The following is a 24,603-nucleotide window of genomic DNA, read 5'->3' on the forward strand; positions in this document are numbered from 1 at the left end:
AACCACAATAATATATCGATACTTGTTACATTCTCCAAACATTCAGCTTTCATATGCATCTTTTGGATTCATTCTATCTATTATAGTTTTCGATAAAATCAATGAAATGTGAAACACTGCTTTTTCGAGCAATTTTTTAACTTTGAACACGAATTACAGCTAAACGGCTAAAACCACAATAATATATCGATACTTGCTACATGCTCCAAACATTCAGCTTTCATATGCATCTTTTGGATTCATTCTATGTATTATAGTTTTCGAGTAAATCAACGAAATGTAAAATCACTGCTTATTTGAACGTTCTAATTTCAATTTTTCAACTTTGAACGCGTATTACAGCAATATGGAATGTATCTATACTTTAGCAGATATTAGGAAAATTGCTCACTGCTACTAATATTCGCGCCTCCCCTTAGACTAGTTCACGCCTCCCCAGGGAGGCGCGCCTCACAGTTTGGAAAACGCTGCCTTAAAACATCTTTCTTTAGTCACATCACATTCCAAAATTATACAGTGAAACCTTGTTTTGTAAGCAAATTTATCTATGAAATTTCCAAAACACTCGCAGACCAAGTTACACGCAATCCAAGGTACGCTGTATATAGAAATATGACTCAATTGTGAATTTGAAATAATTCTAGAATTAAAGAAGTTTCATGCTTAGTAAACTCATTAAATATTGCATCGTTTCCAAAACAAATACGACACACTTTTTTTCAGAGTAAAATTGTGTGTAAGTTAAATATGAAAGAATTATAAAAAGATAAACGTTTTTAATCCCAAAAATGGTTATCAGACAGCAGTTTCCTAATTAAGCTTTTATTTTCTTGGAAATTGGTCATCATTGAAATACAGAGTCCAACCTAATTTTTATTTTAGATTATGTAAGTAAGTATACAACATTCTGTGGTTTAAGTAAAAAATATTAGGCACTTCTTAAGCATGATCTTAGGCATTAAGATTGTCGTGGGCCCTAGTCACAGGTTAAGTTTCAAATCCATTGAAATAAATCTAATTTATTTTAGCAATAATAATTTTTGCGTTGTAGCTTACTTCCTTTATTGCATATCGAGAATATTACACGTAACTTGCCAAGTAATTTACTTGTGTAGCATATAAAATAAATATGTTGTAAGAATAAGAAAATAGTAAACATTCTAATTATTAAGTACTTATTAGTTTCGTATATTTACGGATTTTTAAAATTCTATATACATTAATTAATGTATATAAATGCACACAAATACGTCATTCGTTTGCGTCACGATCAATCACCTGACGCTGTGCGTTTCGTACACTTGATAAGAAAGTAATAAAAATTAGGCGATTGTTTTTAAAATTGCCTTATATGGTGACAAAAACACGAATCGCTGCGAATCTTCACGAAGAATCCGAAAGTCAGGGCCTCTCAGGATCTGGATTGCAGTAATTACGTCACTGAGAACATTTATGAGAAAAATGTTTTTTTTCAAAAATATATATTCTTATTTTTATTACCCATTACTCAATTTATTTAATTAGTTTTAGAGAATATTGTTATTTTAATGTAAAACAAAAGATTAAATGTCAATGTTAATTATATATTTCTATAATAAGAATTTCCTTGGATTTGACAGCTTCAATCACGATTGATAAATCAATGCCATTACATGTTTAATTAATCTATAAAAGTTGGAGATTATATGGGCAAATATTCTCGTAAATAGCATACGGGTCAGTGCAGATAAACCGTGGACGCAGCTTGTTTTTACTGCAATTTTTCATTCTTTTTTCGGTAATCGGTGTTGCGTGTATGTCGTTTACTATACGCTGCGTGTTTTTAATATATTTTTTGTTACACAAACTAGAACTTGGTCTTTATGAAATTCCTAACAATAAATATTTCTACAGCCTTTTAATCATGATATAAATGTATGTTTCATATCTCAAACTTTGAATTTAAAAAAAAATTGTTAATCGTAAAAGGAATTTAAAACCACATAGATTTAGTTTAATTTTATTTAATAATACAGTGGAACCTCGCTTAACGAGTTTAATCCGTTCTCGTATAGTGAAACATATTAAAAAATACACATGTGTACACAAGTTTTAATAATGATGCAGCAGGCGCGCAATCCTGGACTTCTCTTCTCATCGTCACTCGTTATGCGAAACGTCGCTCGTTAAGCGAGTCATTTTTCTTGCAATTCATTTTTCTCATAAAGCGAAATGATCGTTATTCGAGGTTCCACTGTATATACATTTACTGAGGAAAATAGTAAAATTTTTAGATCTTTGTTTCGATGTATTTTTTTTGTTTTAATTTAATTAATATTACTTATTATTTAGTATACTAATTATGTTGTATTATACAGACCTGAAAACTTTAAAACTTATACTAGTTATATATTTGTAAAGCAAGTGTAACATCAAATATGACAAGAAAAACCGTTTATTATTTATTTTTTTCGTTGGGTTTGTTTACCCTTGGGACGTTTCAAAATACATTCTACTTAATGCGATAAGATGTTGTGTATGCCTGTTAATGCATTCAGGCATTATCTTAATATCCATTATCAACACACGCAGGTACTAGGCTAGTAAATACTAAATATTCCATATTAACCTTGTACCGAAAACGGTGATAATAAATATCACATCGCCAAGGAGTTTCCTTCATAATTTAGTGGTTATCAAATCGATGAAATTGGCTGTTAACTTAATAATGACAAGTGTTGTGTGAAAGAAAGCGGTCTTCGCGACACCAAAAATTTTCAGCCCATCGATCATAATCGAGACCTCTCAAGTGTCGGTTCCATTTTCCCCCCCATTAGATCAGAGAGAAATTAATCATTGATAAATCGACTGACACAGAGCACAAAAAAAAGTGAAAATGAAAAATGCCTGATCTACATCTTACATATCATTTTGTAGCAACAACCTACAGCCTGCAGCGTCGAAAATAAATTAATCCATAACAGATATTTCAATTATTCCCACCAACTTCAACTATTTGAACCGCAAACATACCTTAAATTTATTAATCAATCCTGTTTATTGTATGGGCAAATATATATACTTGTTTGTTTTTTTTTGGTTTTAATATTCATTAGCATCGAAAACGAATTGAAATGCGCTTGTTTGTTTTACATGTTAATGGAAATATTTATTCGGGCTCAAATAATCGTCAACAATATAAATTCAATGATTATAATTAATACGAGCAACGTGAACCGAAACGAAATTAACAATTTAATGGCTTATGATTGTAATTATATGATTTGATATGTAATTCATGCATTAACCTTTTACGTTTTTGCTTATCGTCTATTGTATAATACGAACAATTTTCTATTATAAATATATATTTATATGGAAACGAAACTAATTAATTTGCGGATAATTTTAATTATTTATGATAGCATAAATTAAATTTGGTTTTATTGGAACTCTTTCATTTTGTTTTATATGTTTCATATGTAAATATTCGGTTCTAGAACATTTCTGTTCCCGAACAAAAATCCAATACAAAATACGTCTCGATTTTAATTTAGTATCGGAAAAATCATATACAAAATGCAAAAAATAATATTTAGCAAATAATACAAGACCCACTATATTATTGATCGGTCAAATTAGGAGTTCCCAAACTGGCGGCGTACAGGATGCCCTGAGATAGATCAACGTTTTAACTATTAGAAACCCCTGAGTTAAATGATTGTGATTTACAGTAAACTGACTCATACTGACGTAGATAGGACATTTTCATAACCATATAAGGCAATTTGTTCAATAATTTCCTATTTTTTTATTACTTTCTTATCGAATCGAATATGTAAATAATTTTATCACTTTAATTTATCTAATATTAAAAATAGTATTAAAAACATCAACGTTTATAAACATATAGATTCTTTTCAATTTTTAATTTATAAATATTAGGAGGAGAGTTTGTATGTAACATTAAGATATGTTATTTTAAATTATTTATTATTCTATATCATATATTAATATATTTATATAGTAATATTTTCATTTATAGTACAGTGGAACTTCGTTTAACGAGCATAATCCGTTTCCGGATTTTTACTCCTATAGTTGAACAATTTTCCCTATATAAACTAATGTAATGCGTTCCATTTTATGAGTCATTTTTCTTACAATTTATTTTGCTCGTTAAGTAAAAACTCGTTATGCGAGGTGTTTGTTAATATTCTAAAGTAGATTTTGTACTAAATTTAAAAAAATACTCTTTTAAAATTGCAGAAATTATTTTATTTATGATATATAATTCATATGAATTAATTAAATTACGTTTAAGAAACATCTCACATGTTTAATTTAGTCTTAAACATAACATTTCGAAATGCTTTTACATTTTCTTCGCGCGGTACTTTCAGTGGAGCAGATGCAAGTTTACGTATTATTATTATTTGTTTTTCTTTCCTTTTTATTTTCCTTCTGCCGCACGAACAACTCCCCAGCATTAGTACCATTTCCGCTGCACCATTATTATATAGTTCAGCATGTACATGTGCAAGTTATATAGACCCACAGTGTTTTTCTTTACTTCATTCGTGTGGTAAAAATGTACTGTTTCATTGTAATAAAAGCGGTAATATTGTGGTTAATGCATTTCAATTTCACAATAAATTATTTTATATTTTTCATTAATTTTGTACATTGAATTTGTAACTTTTATTAAAATTATTTTAATTGTCATTTAAATTAAAATAATACACTCAATAAATAAAATGGAAATTTAGTAGAAATAGATTAATTTGAACAAAAAAAACATATTAATAAATATGTTAAATACCGTGGAACCTCGCTTAACGAGCATTTCGCTTAACGAGGAAAATAAATTGTAAGCAAAATGACTTGCTTAACGAGCGACGTTTCGCATAACGAGTGACGATGAGAAGAGAAGTCCCGGATTGCGGGGTTGCTACATCATTTTTAAAACTTGTGTACACATATTATGTGTATTTTTGTATATGTTTCACGAGTAAAAATCCGGAAATTTTGGAACCGATTAAACTCGTTAAGCGAGGTTCCACTTTAGATTAATTTACTTTAAATGTATGTAAAATGTATTTAGAATAATTTCGTTATTGACGCAAAATTGTAAGAAAAAAATATAAATAGTAAAACTGTAACCTTTCATATTTATCATTTGTGTATATTATTGATACTCATCAACAGCTAATCATCAACATTTATTGAAAAAATGAATTAACGTGTTTTCAATTAAATTCCTTGTTATACGTTTTCTATTTAATACAAGCAGGATTCAGTTTATTATACAATTCATCGTGATTACTAAATCTAGGTTGTTAAATCTATTAAATGGTTAAATCATAATAGCATTCTTGATAATAAAAAGATAAAATAAAAATTGAAACGGTAAGTAGTTGTTGTAGACGGTGCAGGAGTTACAGTTCCTTGGAATTAATCTAGTTCCAAGCATTTTTTCGCTTTTATTGCGCGTCGATGAAATTAATTGTAGCTAAAGGCTACGAATAAATAAGGCTATCAAGCGTGTTTATGTTTACATTACAGAATGTGTCCAATCATCTGACGCATCGCTAAATTTATTACAATGCGCCTCGAATAATAATAATAACATAAAAAAAGGCAATAGTCTGAATCCATCGGAGACGATACGACGCTTTCGGAAACCATCAAATAAATCACACAGGTCCATTCCATCTTCTTCCTACGACTGTGACCGATCGACGCAATTTTCATGCTCGACCTCAAAACACAAATATGAATTTGCTGCAGAAGCAACAGTCAACTCTTATTGTCGGACGTAAACAGCAACAAATCGATGATGATGCGACGACAAAAAAATAATTCCTCGTTGTCAGCGAAAACAAAGGTTCGGAAGATTTATTTTTCGGATATTATTCATATCGAGAAAGTCGAATCCAAATATTATCAATCTTTAAAACAACTTTCTTTACCAAAAAAAAAGAGAAGAAATATGCAACAACTTTCTCTATCAATGTCAAGCGGCCGAATGTGGACTCGGAACACGGAAGAAGAACATGCGTTAATTAGGTAATTCGTAGGAGTTCGCAGGTCACGGTCCAATTCCTCTGGTTATTCGCAACGTATATTTTCATCGGATTTTAATTACACGATTCGAGTCTTCCGCATACGTTTTTTTTATTTTAATTTTTAATTTTATCGAAGAAAACAAGAGTGTTTGTCGTTTCTCTCTTTTCGCATTGGAAGTTGTTATTTTTCGCGTTTAATTTGCGGCTCCGATGTAGATAGAATTGCGGGCGTATCCTGTCCTGTTGCACACGCATCTCAGGGGTGTGTGTGAATAAAATGAGGAATGCAAAAATGAGACGCGGGGAATCGTTCGCTCCTTTGACTTTCGAAACAGGTTCTTTGAAATCAGTCAGGTTCACGGCCACGTTGAACCGGCTCTTTCAGCCGCTGAACCCGCAACCATGCATGTTATACAACGATTGCATATCATTAAACAGGTAAATTATCATGCACTTGGCCCAAAGATTCCTCCGCTTTAATCCTTTACTTATTTTTTATATTCTCATTTTTTTATGTTTCATTGCGCGTTTCGTACTCGGAGATTCATCAAATTAATGAGCGCTTCATGAAATCTCATAACCCTAGTCACGAACGTCGCGAATTAATATCATATTCAACCTCGAATTTCACGGTTCTTCTGTCTGTGTTTTTCTTTTTTGGCTCAGCTTCAGATAAATCAACGCAATTATGTTTTGCTCCAGTTTTTAATTTCAAGGATATTGTCGTATGCGACGCGCATTCTTTTTTATGGTTATTTCAAGGAAAACGTAAATCCTCCTTACCTTTGCAAAAAAAACTGTATTTGTGTTGCATTTTTCCAACCTTTCGTTATAGCTCTGCATTCTAAGAAGACACAACAAATTAACACCAATTTATCTCCAAAATAAGTCATATAACATTAACACAATAAACTAATTTAGGTAACACTAAAAGTAAACTCGCAAAACTAGTTTTAAGCATACTAATTGTACCATTGTCAGTGTACCAAAACATTGCTTTATTGTCAATTGAATTCTAATTTAGTCACCAATTTCACACCAATTAATTTAATGTTTCTAAAATTTTTCTTTAAGTAGAAACGCGCCTTGCTACTGCAACTATATTTTCTTTCTCTCTTATCTAGTGTTCGAAATGCACTGTTTTCCTGGAACAATAAGGAGTGTTTAAATGTTCAAAGCAGCTTTGATTCGTCTGAGACTGAGAACAACAAGGGCGAGAAAGTTCCGATCATGTTTGCGAAAGGGCCCAATATTTCCAGCTAGGCCACTGGCGTAATTACATAATTGATTTTAAAGAAGCAATTTTGAGTAAAAAATAATAAACTTTAGCACTATAATATTTCTGCGCAAGTTTCTGTCCGTAATTTTCACTATTTATTTAATGTAATTTGTTATTATTCTTTAATAAACTTTAAAATTAATTAAACAAAGTTTATTTATACTATAAAACTAATTGAAGGAGTACATTAATATTTATAAATAGACCAAAAAAATGTTTCTTCTTCTCTAAAAAAAATATGTGTTTTCCGTGCATCTGTTAAATTTGCAACTCTCCTTGTGTTGATAGTGATGCACTGCAGGGATTGCACCTACTAATTAGCTGATTATTTTAATGGAAGCAGAAGTACAACTAATGAGCTTTTTCAACAAGACCACATTGTACTCGACGTGCGCCATGCATAAATGAAGTGCAATGACAATGTGCTGCAATTAACTCTTCTGCATCTGGCACGTCCATTTCCAGATTATATTGTCATCCTACTTACGAACAGCTCTCCTATATTTACTTATTGCATCATCGAAACTGTTTATTCGGTGCGTGAAATAACATACAGCGAGTTCAAAATGCCGACAAGCAATTGGTTTTCGACCAATTTTCAAAATAAACAACTGATCTATTCTAAATGGTTAGACAGATAGTAAACATTTAGTTTATTTATATATTTAATTGTGTGTTTTATTTTTATACTTAGCAATCTATGAATAAAGTAAATAAAACGACTAAATTAAAATATATCATTTAATGTGTCAAGAGATGAGATTATTATTTTTTAACAATATTAGATTAAGGTTTGAAATGTGGATTTATATGCTGTAACATTATTACAAAAATAATTGCATACAAACATATTATTGTACTAAATGCTTAGTCTTATCTAAATAGATATCAATCGATAAATTGAGGCGACTTGTGAAATGAAATGAAATATAAACATTGAAATTATTATAAAATAAAACTATTAAAAGAATACGTATGTACAGAGGAAATTATAGTATGAACCCTTTCAAGATGTTCATAAATTTCAATGAGCAGGAAGCACTCAAGAGTTATCGCCTTATGGGAATATGCTGGATATTTAATAGATATCAAGAAAAGGAAGAACGATGCTCTCAGCTACTTATAATAAATCTAGAAATGCGCGATTGTAATTACTGAGGACAAGTTTGCAACTTGCGAACGGAAATGAAACAACAATTTATTTATATTATTCACTTTTATGTGTACGCTCTTTTTTTTCCTTTTCCTACCGCTCCGTCACCGTTATTCCAGTTCTTCATATCTTTTTTTACGCAAAAGTATTCATTCATCGCACTTTGCAACTCATTCAGAAAAACCTCTTTCTCTGCGGCCTCCCGCCGTAAGTAATTCATGTAATTGTTTTAATTAATCCATTAAGTTAAATTAGTCTTCAGCCTCGTACTTGCGTTACTCACTTGTAATATTAAATATTACAAATTACAGCATGCATACAGCGATAACTTGTAAAAGTACTTGGGTTAAAAAATACAGCTCTATAAATATGTTATAATTGATCATTAACTAAAAAGTTTCTCAGCATGTTATGAATTGAATAGTAATAGAAATTTATTTGATTAGTATTTCTATCTTTTAATCAACATTTGTTTTTCTTATTTTTCTTCTCTTTTTACATCCACACAATTTTGTTAGCCACTGCCTTTGTTATTTGAAGATTTAGCTAATACAGTCTGAGATACAGGGGTTAGGGAGAAACAACATGTGGAATGACTACACTCACTAACGGCCTTCAAATCTGGGTCTCAACGATTCAGTACAAGAGTGTTAGGAGACATTTCAGATGTATAATGTTGATTGATATTTTGTTTTTCGTTTTTTGTTTTTCGATTAACCCTTTTTTAAATGAAGCTAGATTTAGTTTCTTGCAGCCCTGCACAAATAGTTGCCCACCAAAATGTAATCAATTTTTATCTGTTAGGAAATTCGGTAAAGAGTGTGGCCTAAACATATAAATATTTATAAATATATGTATTGTCCGCTTTAAGCAAATTTTGCAACCATATACCATATCATCTGTTAACGATGTAAGAGGGTTGAAAGTATTTATGGATCTCGCAATAGGAAAAGACTTGTACACGGGTAAATATCGATTATACAAATGCCATTGAAAATAATAGTTTGTTGTTGCGAACACGCATCGCAGAACATCCGCGTTTCAGGTTACGAAGATTATATTCAAATGAGAAATTGTTTCGAGGAAGCACCGGATTTGGATGATGGAGGCTTCCGAAACTTCCGGCAACGCTGAAGAGGATTGGAAAGTGTATCAGATGCTCTGCAAGGAAATCGAAGTATGTTGAATATCAATTAGACACGCAGCACTATATTTATATTGGTTATTAATCACTATCCAAAAATACATTTAAAGAAAAACAATACGGCTGGGTGAAATTTTAGCGATTGCTTCATACGTTTTGGATTGTTTTATTTATATCACAAGTGCTTAAAATGCAGTTAGATTAATGGAGCTGATTTCATGTGGAAAACCTCTTAACATCTTTTTTTTTGTTTTTTGTTTATTTTCGTACCAGGCGAGGAACGAGGAATTTTTGTTATTGATTTTTCATTAACTGATTACAAACTACCACGTTTTCAACGTAAACTAATTTGTTTATAGCAGAAAAGTAATTAAACTATAAATAATAATAATATTTTTTTGTAACAGTCATAAATAAATAAAATATATGAACTGTTCAAATAATTTAGGGTTTTCTGCCTTAATTAAATTATTATATAAAAAACTTTGTTTCATTACCCTTTGGTTGATATAGACCAGTAAATTTTGTAAATAAAAATAATAATTTATTAGTCAGAATGAAAGAAGAAAAAAAAACTACTTCAAAAATAAATAAATATTGAAATGAAAATTAGAAATAATAAAAAAAGCTATATTTATAATATAAAAGGAAAAATAATTGTATCAAGTTATTAAAAATTTAAATAAATTATTAAAGAAAATCTGATTATTTTTTATAATAAAATTGACTAGAAATTCTACGATCTCCAAATTTATGAAAGAATTTTTAGAAAAAAAAAATAAATCAATGACCATAAGACGAATCACAAGTCTTAAATGGTCTCACTATGCGAAATGGAGTAGCTTATGGCCAGAATAATACGGTACTTGATTTCATCAGAGAGAAAGGAAATAAATAATATTTTACTATGATGAAGAATCACCGAATTACACACGTTGATTTTCAACAATTTTTTAATAAAAGATTTATTAGAAACGTTTTAATATTTCATTATGTACATTAAAAAAATTCGATTGATTGCGTTATAGAAAATGTCTCTAAATATAGAATTGGAAAAAGTCGTGTCATCGCGGCGAGTTGTACGCAAAATACACGTAGATAATAGTAAATCATTTCGCCAGTCACGAAAGTTTGTGGTGAAAGCCAATGAAGGCTGCTGCAGCTGAAACGCGTGTAATAATGATATTTCAGTTACAGTTTCAGCATTCGGCTGATACAAGCTCGTCGAACTTCCGCGCTCTGTTGTAGGTAGTTTGCACAAACACGTAGACGCAGACAAACAGAGCGAGACCGCACAATGCCCTATTGAATGTAATGTTTTGTAAGTTTATTTATGTCTGCCTGTAATTATCTCCATTCAACTTACCTTAACGTGTATAAACAAGACGAAGCAGTCGCAAGCAGCGATAGTATACAACAAAAACCATTCACACCATGCACGCTTCCCATAGAATCTCGTTGCTCCGAGATTATTTGTGTTTAGGGATTATTGATTGATCTTCTAAATATAAATCTGTAATCGGGAAAACTAATTTTAGATGGATACGAGCGACGTTGATGTAACCACATCCTTGCGCAGCGAGGTAGCAGCCCTTCAATTTAAACGCGATCGGCTCGCAGAAGAACTGAACGATATGAAGTGCCAGATGAGAACCAGGGACCAACGGTGTCTGGATCTGCAAACAGAGGCAGATCAATTGAGGGAGCAGTCTGCTCGTCAAAATGCTATCATTTCATCTCTTAAAAAACGAATTTGCGAGATGGAAGAGCGCGAGCGAAATCTGTACGCGGCACAAGGCAGAAACGAGATTAGCGTTCAATCCATACAAAGGGACTGCAGGTATCACGAGGACAGAGCAAAAGAGTTGGAAAAGAAGTTGAGGGTAGTCGAATTGGATTTGAATAGCGAGGAACAGAAAAAGGACAATGCGCGTATGACATTGCAGGATTTAATCAGACGGTTGAGCATATCTTTGGGATGTGAAGTATGCGATGGGTCATCATCTGAAACCCTAATCCATAAAGCCAACGAATTAATGCAGGTGATCTATTTAGTTAAAACGGTGCGATTTGGATTAATTTGCAAACTGTTTCTGTTTAGGAATTGAGTCGATTGCGGTCGCGTTCTTGCACAACGAACGATGCCTTGGCTGCGGCTGAAATTGAATTGCGGTCGTGTAAGGATAATTTTGAACGGATTTTGGGGGAGAAGGAATGTTTGGAAAGGCAATCGGCCGGTCACTTATTGGAAATTGATCGTTTGCGTGAAAGCAAAGAAACGCTCGAGATGCAATTGAGGGTTCTCGAACGGGAGCTGAGTGAGATGAAGGAGAAATTGGCTTCATCTACTCGTAGCCTTGGATCTGCGAGTGGGAACATCGCGCAACAGGAATCAATTATTTGTCAATTAAAAGGTTCGCGCTTTATTTTTCAATTCCATTTACAATGGAAGACAATATTTTCCATCATCATTTGTTTTTATTTATTAGATGAACTTAAGCAAAAAGAGGATAAGTGTCAAAGACTGCAGCACGAGAATCGTCACGTGCTAGAATCATTGTCCATTCTTTTAAGCAGTCCGGCTCGTTTCGTCGAATCGCTGGAAAACTCGATTAAGGACCGAATACGGGAAATCCTAACAGAAAACAAGGACAAATCGGCGGTAAAAAACATCTCACGTTTATTCGTTTCATTCTTGTTCGTTTTATGGATCATTTCCACCTAGCTTTGTAATTCTAATTCCGTAGCAAATTGAAACGCTGCGAGAGAAACTGGCGCAAGATTCGCAAACGTTGACCAGGCAGCTGACTTTGAGCGATCAGGCGAACAACAGAATCCGAATATTGGAAGAGGAGCGGAATTTATACGAGACACGTCTGAATAAAGCGGAAACGGAAATTAGCACTTGCGAGCTCTCCAGGGAGGGATTAAAGCGGGATAAAAACACGGTAATTAAAAATTCCTTCTATTTAACCATCACTTATTCATGTGATTACAGTTCATGTCATTTTTGGAGAGATTAGGAAGGATTCTTAACATGGAGGAAATATCCAACGACGTCGGCGTCGATTTGCACACTGAATCGCTTCTGCTGAGAGCGGAACAATTGTCACGTCTGGAAAGTGATAAATTGGTCGATAAGGTGAATATATTTGTTTATTAACATGTACAGTTTCTGATTGTTTCCATTCAGCTGCTTTGTTGCGGATACGGAACGTTACCACGTTTATGTCGGCAGCGTTCTTTTCACGATTTGCGTGACGTAAGACTCTCGAGTTTTCGCTTTAAGATTCACTGTTGAATAATTACTTCCACAGACTTCTCTAGTTTATCAACTGCAAAGGCGCGTCAGGACGTTGCGGGAGCAAGTACAAAGGAAGGATTTGCATTTGGATTTGCTGAGGAGGAAGTTATCCTTGCAGGAAGACAGCGCGAAAACCAAATGCTTGATGCAAAGCGAGCGCGACGAAGCTAATCTTCGGATAAAGAAACTCGTAAAGCAAGTGGATAGATTACAGCTGCAGTTATCCGATACGAAATCTCAAGTTCGCGATCTTAACGCCCAACTGGCAGAAGCCGCCGACTATAAAGTATTTATATGTTTTTTCTCCAAAATCAACATGTATATATATTTATTGAATTTCTTTTGCATCAGATAACTGCTTTAGAACGTGGCCGGAAAATTGAGGAGCTTCAAAAGAGATTAATTGAATCAGAAACGTTGCGGACAAAGTACAACAGGAAAGTTACTCTCTTGAAAGACCAAGTCAGGACAACCGGGGAAACCATCGAGCAGGAACGAAATATAAGCGATCATTCGTTACATCTGTTGCGCGATGAACTCGGCAGGATTAAGGACAATTTGTGCGAAATCAGTAGACGCGAAGCTCAGCTGCAAAACTTCAAAGGTTCTGTGGCTAAGATTTTAGGTGCAGCGCTTCCAATACCAGATTATGAGCTCATCACTAGGTTACAGAAACTTGTTGATGCACATCATGACTATACGTTGGTTTCTCGGCGTTACGATGACCCTGTCTTAAGGTTAACTGCTCGCAGTCCTACTGGAGGAAGTCGTTGCACAAGGACCCCTGACAGATCTCGGTACGATGATTCTGGCTACACAGATGCAGCCGACATTATTGATGACATTGATGATGACCTTTTTAAGACGAGACAAACAAGACCATGCATTTGACACAGGTGACTTCCGAAAACATAGTGTTCCATTACATATTAAGAACATTACTTCAGCACCAAAGTCATTTGTATTATTATAGTATCGCACTAATAAGATACATAGTTGTGTTCATTTTTCTCTAACATGTAATCCGATATTGAGTAAAATACTATTCTATTATTATATAATTATAAATAAATATAGGCAACACAAATTACGAGTAATAATATTTGAAAATAATACTCCATTTTTTGCACGATTCAAATAGAATTAATATGTTTTCCAAGATGGAAGAAGCAGTAAGAAGAGAAAAAAATCATAACTATTATAACTTTAAAGTTAATTACTGTATTTATATAAATACATTAATATTAGTACCTATTAACAATGTTATTTCCAATTTAATTTAGTCTTGTAAAATTTAGTCTGCATTGAATGTTTATGGCCATTTTTTTAAGTTGAATGAAAATACATATTTATTGAAATTAAGCTCACAACTTTTGTGCTACAATTGAGACAATGTTCTTAAATTGCAAATGTATAAAATTATACTTACATACATGCAATAAATACATAAATTTATTAAAATATATTATTTACTAGATTATACAAATATAAACAGAGATGATTATAAAAAAAATTGTAATTTTATTTATATTTCATGATATGCAACTATACGTACGCTCCTTTTCTAACCCCATTTTGCAGGAGTAAGGATTGTTGAAATGTCTTATGAAATAATCGTCCTTTTTGATGGGTATTCGAAAAATGTTGAGGAAGGGATGTTGGCCAATTGCACATGCACATTAATCAAAGGACCTAAAAACATAATTGTCGATACGATGACCGCATGGGACGGTGACTTCCTGCGAGATGCATTGCATGCACAGAACTTGCAATGCTCCGATATTGATTACGTGATATGCAGCCATGGCCATTCAGATCACATCGGCTGCAATTATCTTTTCCAAAATGCCACTCACATAGTTGGCCACAGCATTTCCCATAAAGTTACTTATTACGATCACGATTTCAGCTCGACGGAATATCAGATAGATGAAAATATTAAAGTAATTGCAACGCCAGGTCACACACTGCAAGATGTGAGCGTGATTGTCCAAAAAGGAAATGCAATTTATGCAATAACGGGAGATTTGTTCGAGAAAGAGGAGGATTTAGAAGACGACACTATATGGAGGATGGCCGGAAGCGATGACGAGAAGCTGCAAGAATTCAATAGGAAGAAAATATTGGGGATTGCCGATTACGTTATACCGGGTCACGGACCTATGTTTAAAAACAAATTGAAGTGTACTTAGATTACTGTTAAAACACTATATGTCATCAATAAAGAGTTTTTTTTAAACAAAATATTTGAGCGTTTTATAAACATAAAAAAGAAATTAATTTTGATCGTATTAAAGATTAGTTTTATTACTTTAAATATTATAAACGCCATCAATACTTTTTACTTTTTTTATTAGTGTCCAAAATTATGTAAAAAAAAACAATTCAATAATACTCTTATTGCAGTAAATATACTAAACGTAATTAACAAAGAGCACATTTTTATTTTTTATTGGATCATCTGAAATTATTTGAAAAACCCAACTCCATAGATAACGAAAGTAATTCCCCTATACCGAGAGATGTTATTTCCGAAAGAAATTATCTCTCTGCGTTGAGTTAATCATATATAAGAGCATGGACCGTAATGTGCGAATTCAAAGCAACGCGACCTCTCGTACAATCTCGTTCCTTATAATACATTATTAATAAAAATGTTTAAGCTGTGCATACTGTGGCTCGCCTTAATCGCTGGATGTTTAACGTTTTCCGACTTCGAAGGAAAAGTCCAAGTTATTTTAGATGACGAAGGCAACGACTTCTATTTAGTACCGGTAGATTTATTATACCATGTCAGGCATAAACGGTATGCTCACACCATTCGCAGCACCAAATATGTTTATTTATCGAATTATTTTATTTTAGCGCAACTAATGTTTCTACTGGTGGAAACGCCAATAGCAATTGGATCACCGTTTCCAAAGACATTCATGACACTCCAAATCACAACGTGCAAGGAACTCTTCACAGTCAAGTGAATGACAAAGGAAAAGGACTTACGTCCGGAACAATTGATTATACCTATAAACCAAGCGGTAAGAAAACATTTAAATTTTAATTAGAAAAAAATTGTTGATTTCTGTATTGTATAGATTCCAAATTCAGTTTAACGAAGACGAACCAAGGAGTATCTTTAGGAGGAAATCACGATATAATCAACAACGATAATTATAAATTGTCCGCTACAGCGTTTGCGAATAAACCAAATGGTGGTGATTGGACCAGAGGCGCCGGAGTCGAATTGAGTCATAAACCTTCAGGTAGATTTATTTTTTTATTTGTTTGCTCAATTAATTCATAAATTAAATCAATTTACAGATAGTTCCCTATCGTTCAATGCTCAAAGATCGCCCGGAGCAAAAACTACATTCGAATCAACAGGAACTTACAATGTCTTCAGGTCCGCTGATGGGCGTGGAACTGTTGGTCTTTATGGCAACTATGGTGGCGGCGGCGGAGGCGCAAGAAGCTGCGGTGGTGGACTGAAAGCTTCCTACAGATTTTAATAAAATAATTCTTGTTCAATTTATGTGCTGTGATTATATTAACAAATGAATCAAATATTAAATAATATTATTTACCAATATCTTTATTGTATTTTATTAGAAAGGAAATAATAACTATCATTTTTACATATTTATAAAATCAAATTATATATTAATTTATAAAGTTATCAAATTAGTAAATACGAATGGAAAACGACATTAACAAGTTCAAAATAAAAATGATGTGTTGGATACAAAATCACCGAACGAAGACATAGAACAAATAAAAACCAAGAAGCGCGCTCAAAATACTGGTTTTGAAAATTGAGAAACACATAAGAAAAAGAATAATGAAAAACGTATAATAAATAATGTAAAAATTGTATACAAAATTGAAACCAAAACATGAGAAGTTTTATTTTATCAAGATTTTGTATTTTCTTAAAGTTTAAACGAATATAACAACAAACTGTTGAAAATCTATTATAAAATAACTATTATAAAGATAGATATTCAGTATTTCAAAGTTCATATTGTATTTAGAATTTAGTAAGTGAAATTAACATTAAAAATTAATTTTCGATGATCCTTTAATGTTTAATTATTACAATTATTTGAAGTAAAAAATATTTGTTACCTAATTTAGTTTATAAGGTTCTATTTAATATAATACTCACATTAAATTCTTCATCAAATGAGCCGTATCAATAGTTCAATCATTAAATGTACTCTCCCTGAACTCGCTAGAATTACTATATGCATGCAATGATAGATTATATCTCTTCTGAACGTACTTGCATTTATTTCCATGTTAATATTATAAGGTCGTAAACATCTAAATATAGGGTTTTATCTGTGTAATGGGTTTATTTTGTTTAATAAATCTTTCCTTTTTTTATGAAAGCCAAGGATTACTTCGACGACATGAAACGTAAATCCCCAAGTCCGCGAAATCTGGCCGTATTTCCAATTAGGATTACGCGCTTATCAACCGATGCGTTCAATTATAAAAGTTAAAGCAACGAGAAGATGAAGGCATTAACTAATTACAAACAGTGCGTGCACATTCATAAACAATGAGCGCACATCAATTCTACAAGTATTTCGTGTTCTTCGCATTTGCTCTTATGGGAGCATTAACTTTTTCTGATTTCGAAGGTAAAGTGCAGGTAATATTGGACGATGATGGTAATGATTTCTACTTGGTTCCAATAGATCTACTCGATCATATAAGAAACAAAAGGCAAGCAAATAATCATAATTTTATTAATATATTTTAAATGATTTATTTATTATTTTAGGGCTACAAACATCTCATCTGGGGGTAATAGTAACGGTGATTACGTTCGAATTTCCACGGATCTCCATAAAACCGCTGATTACAATCTCCAAGGTGGAGCCTTTGGTAATACTGATGCAAATAGACAATCTATTTCTGGAGGACAGCTCGATTTATCACATATTCCTTCAGGTTTGTTGAGACTTCAAAACATTTATTAATATAATTAATTGATCATGTATTGCAGATTCCAAATTAAGCGGAATTTTAACCACCAAAGGGGTTTACTTGGACGGAAACTTGAACGGAAATAATTTTCAGTTGACCGGCTCGGGTTTTGCGGAAAAGAATGATTTCAATAAAGTCGAGTCCGGTGGGAGGGTGACTCTCACGCACACACCATCAGGTATTATATTAATAAATTTATATAATTTTCAGTATTAAGCAAGATAATGTTTTCAGAGAGCAATGTGAATTTTGCGTTGAAAAACGTGCCAGGATCGGGTACAGTGCAGCAAACCGGAGGAACGTACAACTTCTTTAAAACTGCTGATGGCAGAGGAACGATTGGTCTGACTGGTAATTATAATGTCAATCGTGGAGGAGGTGGCGGTACTCGTAGCTGCAATGCATTGTTACACGGAAAATATTCTTTCTAATGACAATTTTATATAATGATAACTATTACTTCTTATGTTATATCTGTATATTGTAAAATCAAATGAACAATGTAAAAACAAAACATATTTATTTTGTAAAAATGCTACGAGTTTAAATATAGTAATAACTATTTCAATGTGATTAGCAGTTACAAAAATATATTTTATTGTTTTATAATTTATTATAGAGAATTAATTGATTTACTTTTACATCTTCTTTGAAATTCTAAAAACCAAAGCAAACGGTTGGAGTAAACTACTTAATTGTACTATGTTCCAATCACTGATTCTTGCGAAATCTTAAATAAATGTGAAGCTACTTGTTCATATAGATAAAGTTCTCTGTACTTCCCCTGAGGCGGGGAAAGATTATAAATGAATTGAACTGGATCGTATAGCATATCCAAATTTGCCCGAAGATGTATAGAATATGGAATTCCCACTATAACGCATCGTACTTGCACGAATCTAGTAAGCAAGGCTTAAGGAAAACAAAACGATAACTGATGACTGCAACAAAACCCAAGGTTATTTCTTTCTACTAAATAAGAAACTTTCTTTTAAAATTTATTTTATAATAAAGTCTTTACAATTATTGATTTTTACAATAATTACATTATTATTACTGCAAAACTAAATAATTTAATGGGTAGTAAAAAAAATCACCATTTTATTTTAGTCACGATTAGAAATAAAAATTGTAGAAATATTATAAAACACTAGCTAGAATACATGAAAAATATAATACTATTATTTGGTTAAACTATGGTTGTTGTTGCAGAGCCAACGGGCATACGATTAGGATAACTGTATCCAGAAATGTCTGATTTTTGATACGATGTCGGCGTTTCGCTCGGTGTATCAGCATTGTACATATCCGGTTTTAAGGTAGACGAAGGACTCGTCTCATCCGGCGATGGGCTTGAGGGTGGATTTTTGACCGATGGAATTGTGTCATCATCATAGAAATCGTCGGCAGGTAAAGCTCTTATATTATGAATTTCTGAAGCGCGTCTGCAAATATATATTTTATGAAATTTACGTAAATAAATTAAGCTCGATTGAAATCTCACATTCTCTCATCGGCGTTATCATCCTCAGCTTCTTGCCTTCGCCTCTGAAGAAGTTTGTAAGCAATGAACACAAGGATAACAACAATTGTAACAATAATTGTTAATACAATTGCGGTTGTCAAGCCAGCCGCTCTCGAGGAATATTCTTGTTCACCTGAAGTTCAGGAAAAAAAAAAGAAAATTAAAAATAAATATCTTTTCCACAATTTAGGAAGGGTTAAACATATTAGTAACATTATTAAATAGTATGAACATTTTCCTGGCATGTGGAATAGATATTAACCAAGATTTTTCACGAATATTAAATTTATTTTTATATGTTTGTATATAGAAAAGAAAAGGTACATGCACTAATAGCTATTCCACATGCTCTATGTAAAAAAAAAAACAATAATGACAAAATCAATTAAACTTCAGTCACAACATTGCTTTGACTTTTAAATGTGTTTCTTAGATCAGCTAAATTGTCATAGGATTTTGCTTGTTTTTGATGCGCGAATGGCTCAGTGTAAATGGGCGAAGCTGTTTTTCTTCTCTTCTCAGAAGCTACCGATTCGTCGGAATCATAATCTAAATCCCAGGGCTTTTCTTCAAAGTCATCCTCGGGTAAACCTTCTAAAGGTTCGTTAGTTCGATAGCTCTTTTCGTAATACCTAGGCTTCTTGACCGAATCTGATGAAGTTCTATCACTCAATACTGAGCTGTTATAGGAAAATCTTTTAGAGTCATCCGGAGTCGTCGGACTTGACCTCTCTGAATCTCTCAATCCAACCTTATTCAGACTCAATCTGCTGGCAGCCCTCGATGGTGGATTTAGAAAACCCGTATCGCCTTTGACGTAAATACGTCTATAAATTCTCTGACCTATATACGTTAAAACAATCAAAATCGAAATAATGATGGCTAAAATTATCCCAAAAGTCATTGCTGCGCTTCTAGAAGAGTATTCCTGTTCACCTATCATAGATAAAAGAACTTAATGTGAAGAGCTTTAAATTATTCGAGACTTACGTAAACATTCGGTGTATCCGTAAACGGGTACATCCCAACGACCGCTGCTGCTGCATTCCCTCCTCGGGTCTCCAATTAAGATGAATCCTTCGTTGCATTCAAATGTGACTCGTGATCCGGGCGTGAAGAAGAAGTTTGACTTTCGTCCGAACCTCGGAGTTTCCAGAACACCACAACTGATCAACGGATTTCTGTTAACTTCTTTTAGATTCTTGATGGAACTATGGTAATTTAATGTAAAGTGTGCGAGATCTCGATTTAGAGTCATAGCGTAATCGTATCGGCATTGCCAATTTTCGTTACAAAATTTCTCAGCGTTTGCTATCTCTATTGAACGATTCGGTGGAATTATTTTATCCACGTCCATTTCAAACACAGGTATAAATGTTTTGTTGTTATAACTGCTTGACGTTTTTCCGTGCTCCCTGTGGAAAAGTGAGCGCCCAATGCCCGGTTTATCTTTATCTTCAAGCATCCACAATTTTCCAAAATCTTTATAAATATTCTCAAAATCATTTATGTTTTCTGTTATTGGTATAATAGTTCCAGTCGGTGTAACCAAATCGTCTCTTCTATCGTAGCTCCAATTACCAAACAAACCGCGAGTTTGATTCTAAAATTATAATATTTAATTATTGTCCGCATATTAATTTTGCAAAATACTTACAATAAATTTCCATGGCAAAAATGTTCTAGCCGTCAAATATCCTTGATTCTCGATAACTTCCACTCCAGCACCAGAATCGAACATCATAATAACTTCAGATTGATTTAGAATATAGAAGGGTGTGTAGACTAGGACACCTAAATTAACAAACACAATATTTTTCTTTAAAATAATCTTAAAAACAATTAGTTAATGATAATATACCTGGGAAATGTTGGACTTTCAATGAAGGTCTGTCAAAGTAAATCCTTCGGCCGTTTGCCAAAACATCCAATCTGTATCTCCAACTGGCATCGGCCGGTCTCCTTCTTACTTCAATTACCGTTGAAAAATTGCCTCTCGCTGCAACTGATGTTAATTGCGTGGCTCTGACTTCACCGTATGCATTCATAGGCATCTGCTCGAATCTTCCTTGGACATCGAGACGAATATCCTTATTTTCAGTACGCACCAAAGCGAATTCACCCAAACCGTTGAACGTATATTCGTAATCATCGAAAGTCACGATGTGAGGATCTCCAAAAACTCCAGCAACTTCGGGTGGTTGATAAGCGACGCAATCCTGTGTTGGTCTTCTTTCGAATCTCAACGTTTCACATCCAACAGACTGTTCTCCGGTTTCTCCTGTCACGTTATTTCCTTGCCACAAACAACAAAGATATTTCGGCGTAATATCATGGAACCATTGAGACAGAGTTGGAACTTTATTGGCCTCGTCCCAAGGCAAGTAACCAAGATTGTGCGATCTGAATGGAGTTGATCCATAAAGTTGATCATATGATAACATCAACATGTGGTTTTTATCGTAGCAACATTGTTGTTCGGCGCCCTCCAGTCTGTAACATTTTTCAAAATTATAATTTGCTAAAAAAAATATTTCATAAACTTACGTTGGTGCTCCACTCCTGACACAGTGAATTGAACCTATATTATATTTGCAACTGGGGTTTGTATCTTTATCGCAATTAAAATCTGGTAAATATCTTCCTTTGTCATTTAAAGCATGCTCGAGTTTGCATGGACATTGCGGTAGTTCGTGAGCGAAATTTTTCAAGAACCTATCATTTTTGATCCAGGTCTCGCAAAGTTTTCCTGGCCAATTTGGACCGTACTCGCGTTCCCATTGAGCTCCAAAATACCATGCCAATGGAATGGGTCTACTCCAGATGACGGGCGTATATTCAATTGGCGGAAAGCCTGGCGCGGTTTCAGTTACAGCTTCAGTTAAGTTTATCTGTATGAAACCGAATTTGATGTCGCTGTATCGAGGATTTTCACGATTTCTATATGTACCAGGAGTTATAACGAAGTCACCAGCATTTTGAGTAGAATCTTGGATTGTGTCGATGTAAACAAATTCCGGTCTTAGAGTACGTTCTCTATAACCCCATAAAGAAATTCGGACATTGGCGTTCTCGTTTGTAGTCAAATTTTGTTTGATCCATTTCATTTGAATGCTGCCGGGATTTTTTTCGTAGATCTTTCCGTCGGGGAAGAAGATCTTTTCGGCAGCAGACGCCGGCGGCTCAACAAAGTACTTTCCTTTCCATTTGAATTTCTCGTTTCCAACTGCGACTTCCAAATTGATGTATCCTTCGACAAATAATCTTGGTTGAACACAAATAGCCCTATTCTCGCTGACCACGCTTCCAATAACTTCATCGGCAACTACGTCAAATTTACATCGCACTCGGTCTGTAGGTTTGAAACAGGGACCTGTGATGTTAACGACCGATCCTCCCAACATGTTACCACTTTCTGGAGCAATGACCAATGGAAGATTAGCATCGTCAATATCCTTATTGCAGGTTCCAAGCATAATATTTTCATCAATTCTAAAGATGTGTCTGCCTTTATGACCATTAGCGAATCCTCTGCTTGTTAAATCACGAAGAATACTGGCTTGACTGTAAGGTTTGTACTCGTAACTTCTAGTTCCATTGCCAGCATTGAAACCAATATATGCTGGAGTACCACCTTCGCCTCTCAATGTATCTCCCAAAGCCTCAGTATGTGTAGTCCATTTCAAGTCCAAATAATTGAAAATTGCGTAGGTAAATACCTCATCTGTTGCGATAACAGCTTGGAAAGTATTAGTCTACAAATAGTATAAATTATAATAAAAATAAATAGATATTGAAATAAACAACATACAGTATATATCGACTGAAGAATACCACCAGCAAAGGTGACATTTTTCCATGTAGCAATTATAGCGTGTTTCGGTTCAAACGTTTCGGCTCCAATAACGCCCTTCCTGATATCCCACTTCAACCTTTCTCTAAATTCTACTCCCAATACATCAGTTCTTCCTTGCAAATCACGCTCAAGTCTAAAATAAACACCGGGTTTCTTTTCTTCGGGTCCATCTTCAGTACGAAGACTTCCAATACGGCATTTGCTAAAGAAAATACCAATGAAGGCAGGATCGTTTCTTTTAGGCCAATCCTTAACTGGAAAGACCAGTGGATATTGAATGTAGTTTTCAGGCGGATCGCTGAATTCCAGATAACCGTTCAAACTGATCCTGGTATAATTGTAACGGAAACCGAAGAAAGGTAATTGAAAATTTAAATTTTTGTGTACCGTCGGATTAGAAGATTGTATATTGAATTGGTAATCGCCATGATTATCTGAACCGCCCATATCGAAATACCAATACATGAATTCCTTGCGCAATTCAGCGAGACGGGCTTCAGAAATTGTATGTGGAATTCCTCCGCGGTTATTATCAATCGGGTCTGGAGCATAGCGAGATTTCAAAGAATCTGAAAAAGAGTAAACTTTTTGTTATTTTTCTATTTATTATCCGTATGAGTAATACCGTTCGTGATATTAGTTCGTTCGTTTTGTATTAATTATAAATTGCTTATCATTATTGACTATACGATACCACGCCTGTATGTTATCTCGTTGTTATGAAAGTGAGCGTAAATAATTTATAGCGCTTGGATGATTAATTGAGGTGATGGATATTAAATTTAAAACCATTTCATACCCCAATTCGCATCCAATAATCTGCCACTTTTTTTGTCACCTTGATTAGGATCTCCAGATTTTCCGATCCTAGGGGAAATTGGGGGCACTGCTACAGTTTCAATATTTTCATTTATCACCTCCGATGATTCTAAAAGTATTTCGCATTAAATAGTAACCAATCGAAAGTTTCGTTTTATTTAACTTACTTTCTTCGTGAGTTTTCTCGTCCACAGGACCAACTGTTTCAAAAGCGACATCAACATCTTCGATTTCTTGGGCAAATGCTGAGGAACTTATCACCAGCAACAGTGAAAACAAAAACAATTTAAACTTCATGATTTTTTTTCTCTGTGAACGGCCAACGCCGTTATACGTTATTGGAAAAAACTACGCCCTGGTTTTCTCAGCTCACGATTACTCTAATGACAATACTACCTGTTGGCTCATGCTCTAAATTTTGCTTTATCTGATAAGATAAGCTTTCTTGATAAATCGAATAAATATGAATCTTCTGTAAGGTGTA

The 24,603-nt window shown here is 33.6% G+C and overlaps 5 protein-coding genes across 8 annotated transcripts; 4 read left to right on the forward strand and 1 right to left on the reverse strand.

The window, feature by feature from the left end:
* The first annotated feature begins 9,344 nt into the window (after positions 1-9,344).
* LOC108567276 (coiled-coil domain-containing protein 170) lies at positions 9,345-14,003 on the forward strand. Of its 2 annotated transcripts, XM_017927642.1 has the most exons (10): positions 9,345-9,444; positions 9,509-9,656; positions 11,162-11,665; positions 11,725-12,037; positions 12,113-12,285; positions 12,371-12,571; positions 12,622-12,765; positions 12,817-12,885; positions 12,941-13,213; positions 13,279-14,003. In XM_017927642.1, exons 2-10 carry the CDS (start codon positions 9,579-9,581, stop codon positions 13,816-13,818), a joined length of 2,295 nt encoding a protein of 764 aa, XP_017783131.1. In that variant the 5' UTR covers positions 9,345-9,444; positions 9,509-9,578; the 3' UTR covers positions 13,819-14,003. The 2 variants fall into 2 exon arrangements, with proteins under 2 accessions (XP_017783131.1, XP_017783132.1); XM_017927643.1 differs by lacking the exon at positions 12,817-12,885.
* A 486-nt stretch (positions 14,004-14,489) lies between these two features.
* On the forward strand, positions 14,490-15,147 carry LOC108567287 (metallo-beta-lactamase domain-containing protein 1). The gene has a single exon (XM_017927655.1). It carries the CDS (start codon positions 14,526-14,528, stop codon positions 15,117-15,119), a length of 594 nt encoding a protein of 197 aa, XP_017783144.1. The 5' UTR covers positions 14,490-14,525; the 3' UTR covers positions 15,120-15,147.
* Positions 15,148-15,510: 363 nt separating this feature from the next.
* LOC108567285 lies at positions 15,511-16,511 on the forward strand. The gene is made up of 4 exons (XM_017927653.1): positions 15,511-15,733; positions 15,793-15,962; positions 16,020-16,187; positions 16,246-16,511. The coding sequence occupies exons 1-4, from the start codon at positions 15,582-15,584 to the stop codon at positions 16,431-16,433; spliced, it is 678 nt and encodes a 225-aa protein (XP_017783142.1). The 5' UTR covers positions 15,511-15,581; the 3' UTR covers positions 16,434-16,511.
* Positions 16,512-17,460: 949 nt separating this feature from the next.
* LOC108567257 lies at positions 17,461-18,350 on the forward strand. Its single transcript, XM_017927615.1, has 4 exons — positions 17,461-17,655; positions 17,714-17,883; positions 17,939-18,097; positions 18,154-18,350. The coding sequence occupies exons 1-4, from the start codon at positions 17,489-17,491 to the stop codon at positions 18,348-18,350; spliced, it is 693 nt and encodes a 230-aa protein (XP_017783104.1). The 5' UTR covers positions 17,461-17,488.
* A 684-nt stretch (positions 18,351-19,034) lies between these two features.
* LOC108567350 (protein mesh) lies at positions 19,035-24,472 on the reverse strand. Of its 3 annotated transcripts, XM_017927770.1 has the most exons (9): positions 24,287-24,472; positions 24,100-24,228; positions 23,256-23,869; positions 21,992-23,199; positions 21,306-21,937; positions 21,102-21,238; positions 20,435-21,047; positions 19,424-19,577; positions 19,035-19,364 (listed from the first exon to the last, which is right to left on the reverse strand). In XM_017927770.1, the coding sequence occupies exons 1-9, from the start codon at positions 24,414-24,416 to the stop codon at positions 19,109-19,111; spliced, it is 3,873 nt and encodes a 1,290-aa protein (XP_017783259.1). In that variant the 5' UTR covers positions 24,417-24,472; the 3' UTR covers positions 19,035-19,108. The 3 variants fall into 3 exon arrangements, with proteins under 3 accessions (XP_017783259.1, XP_017783258.1, XP_017783257.1); XM_017927769.1 differs by lacking the exons at positions 19,035-19,364; positions 19,424-19,577 and adding an exon at positions 19,725-20,380 and having other exon boundaries at positions 24,139-24,228; XM_017927768.1 differs by lacking the exons at positions 19,035-19,364; positions 19,424-19,577 and adding an exon at positions 19,725-20,380.
* Between the last annotated feature and the right edge of the window lie 131 nt (positions 24,473-24,603).

Source organism: Nicrophorus vespilloides, unplaced genomic scaffold (genome assembly GCF_001412225.1).
Source record: "Nicrophorus vespilloides isolate i.1.1-1 unplaced genomic scaffold, Nicve_v1.0, whole genome shotgun sequence".
Classification (NCBI taxonomy): Eukaryota; Metazoa; Arthropoda; class Insecta; order Coleoptera; family Silphidae; genus Nicrophorus; species Nicrophorus vespilloides.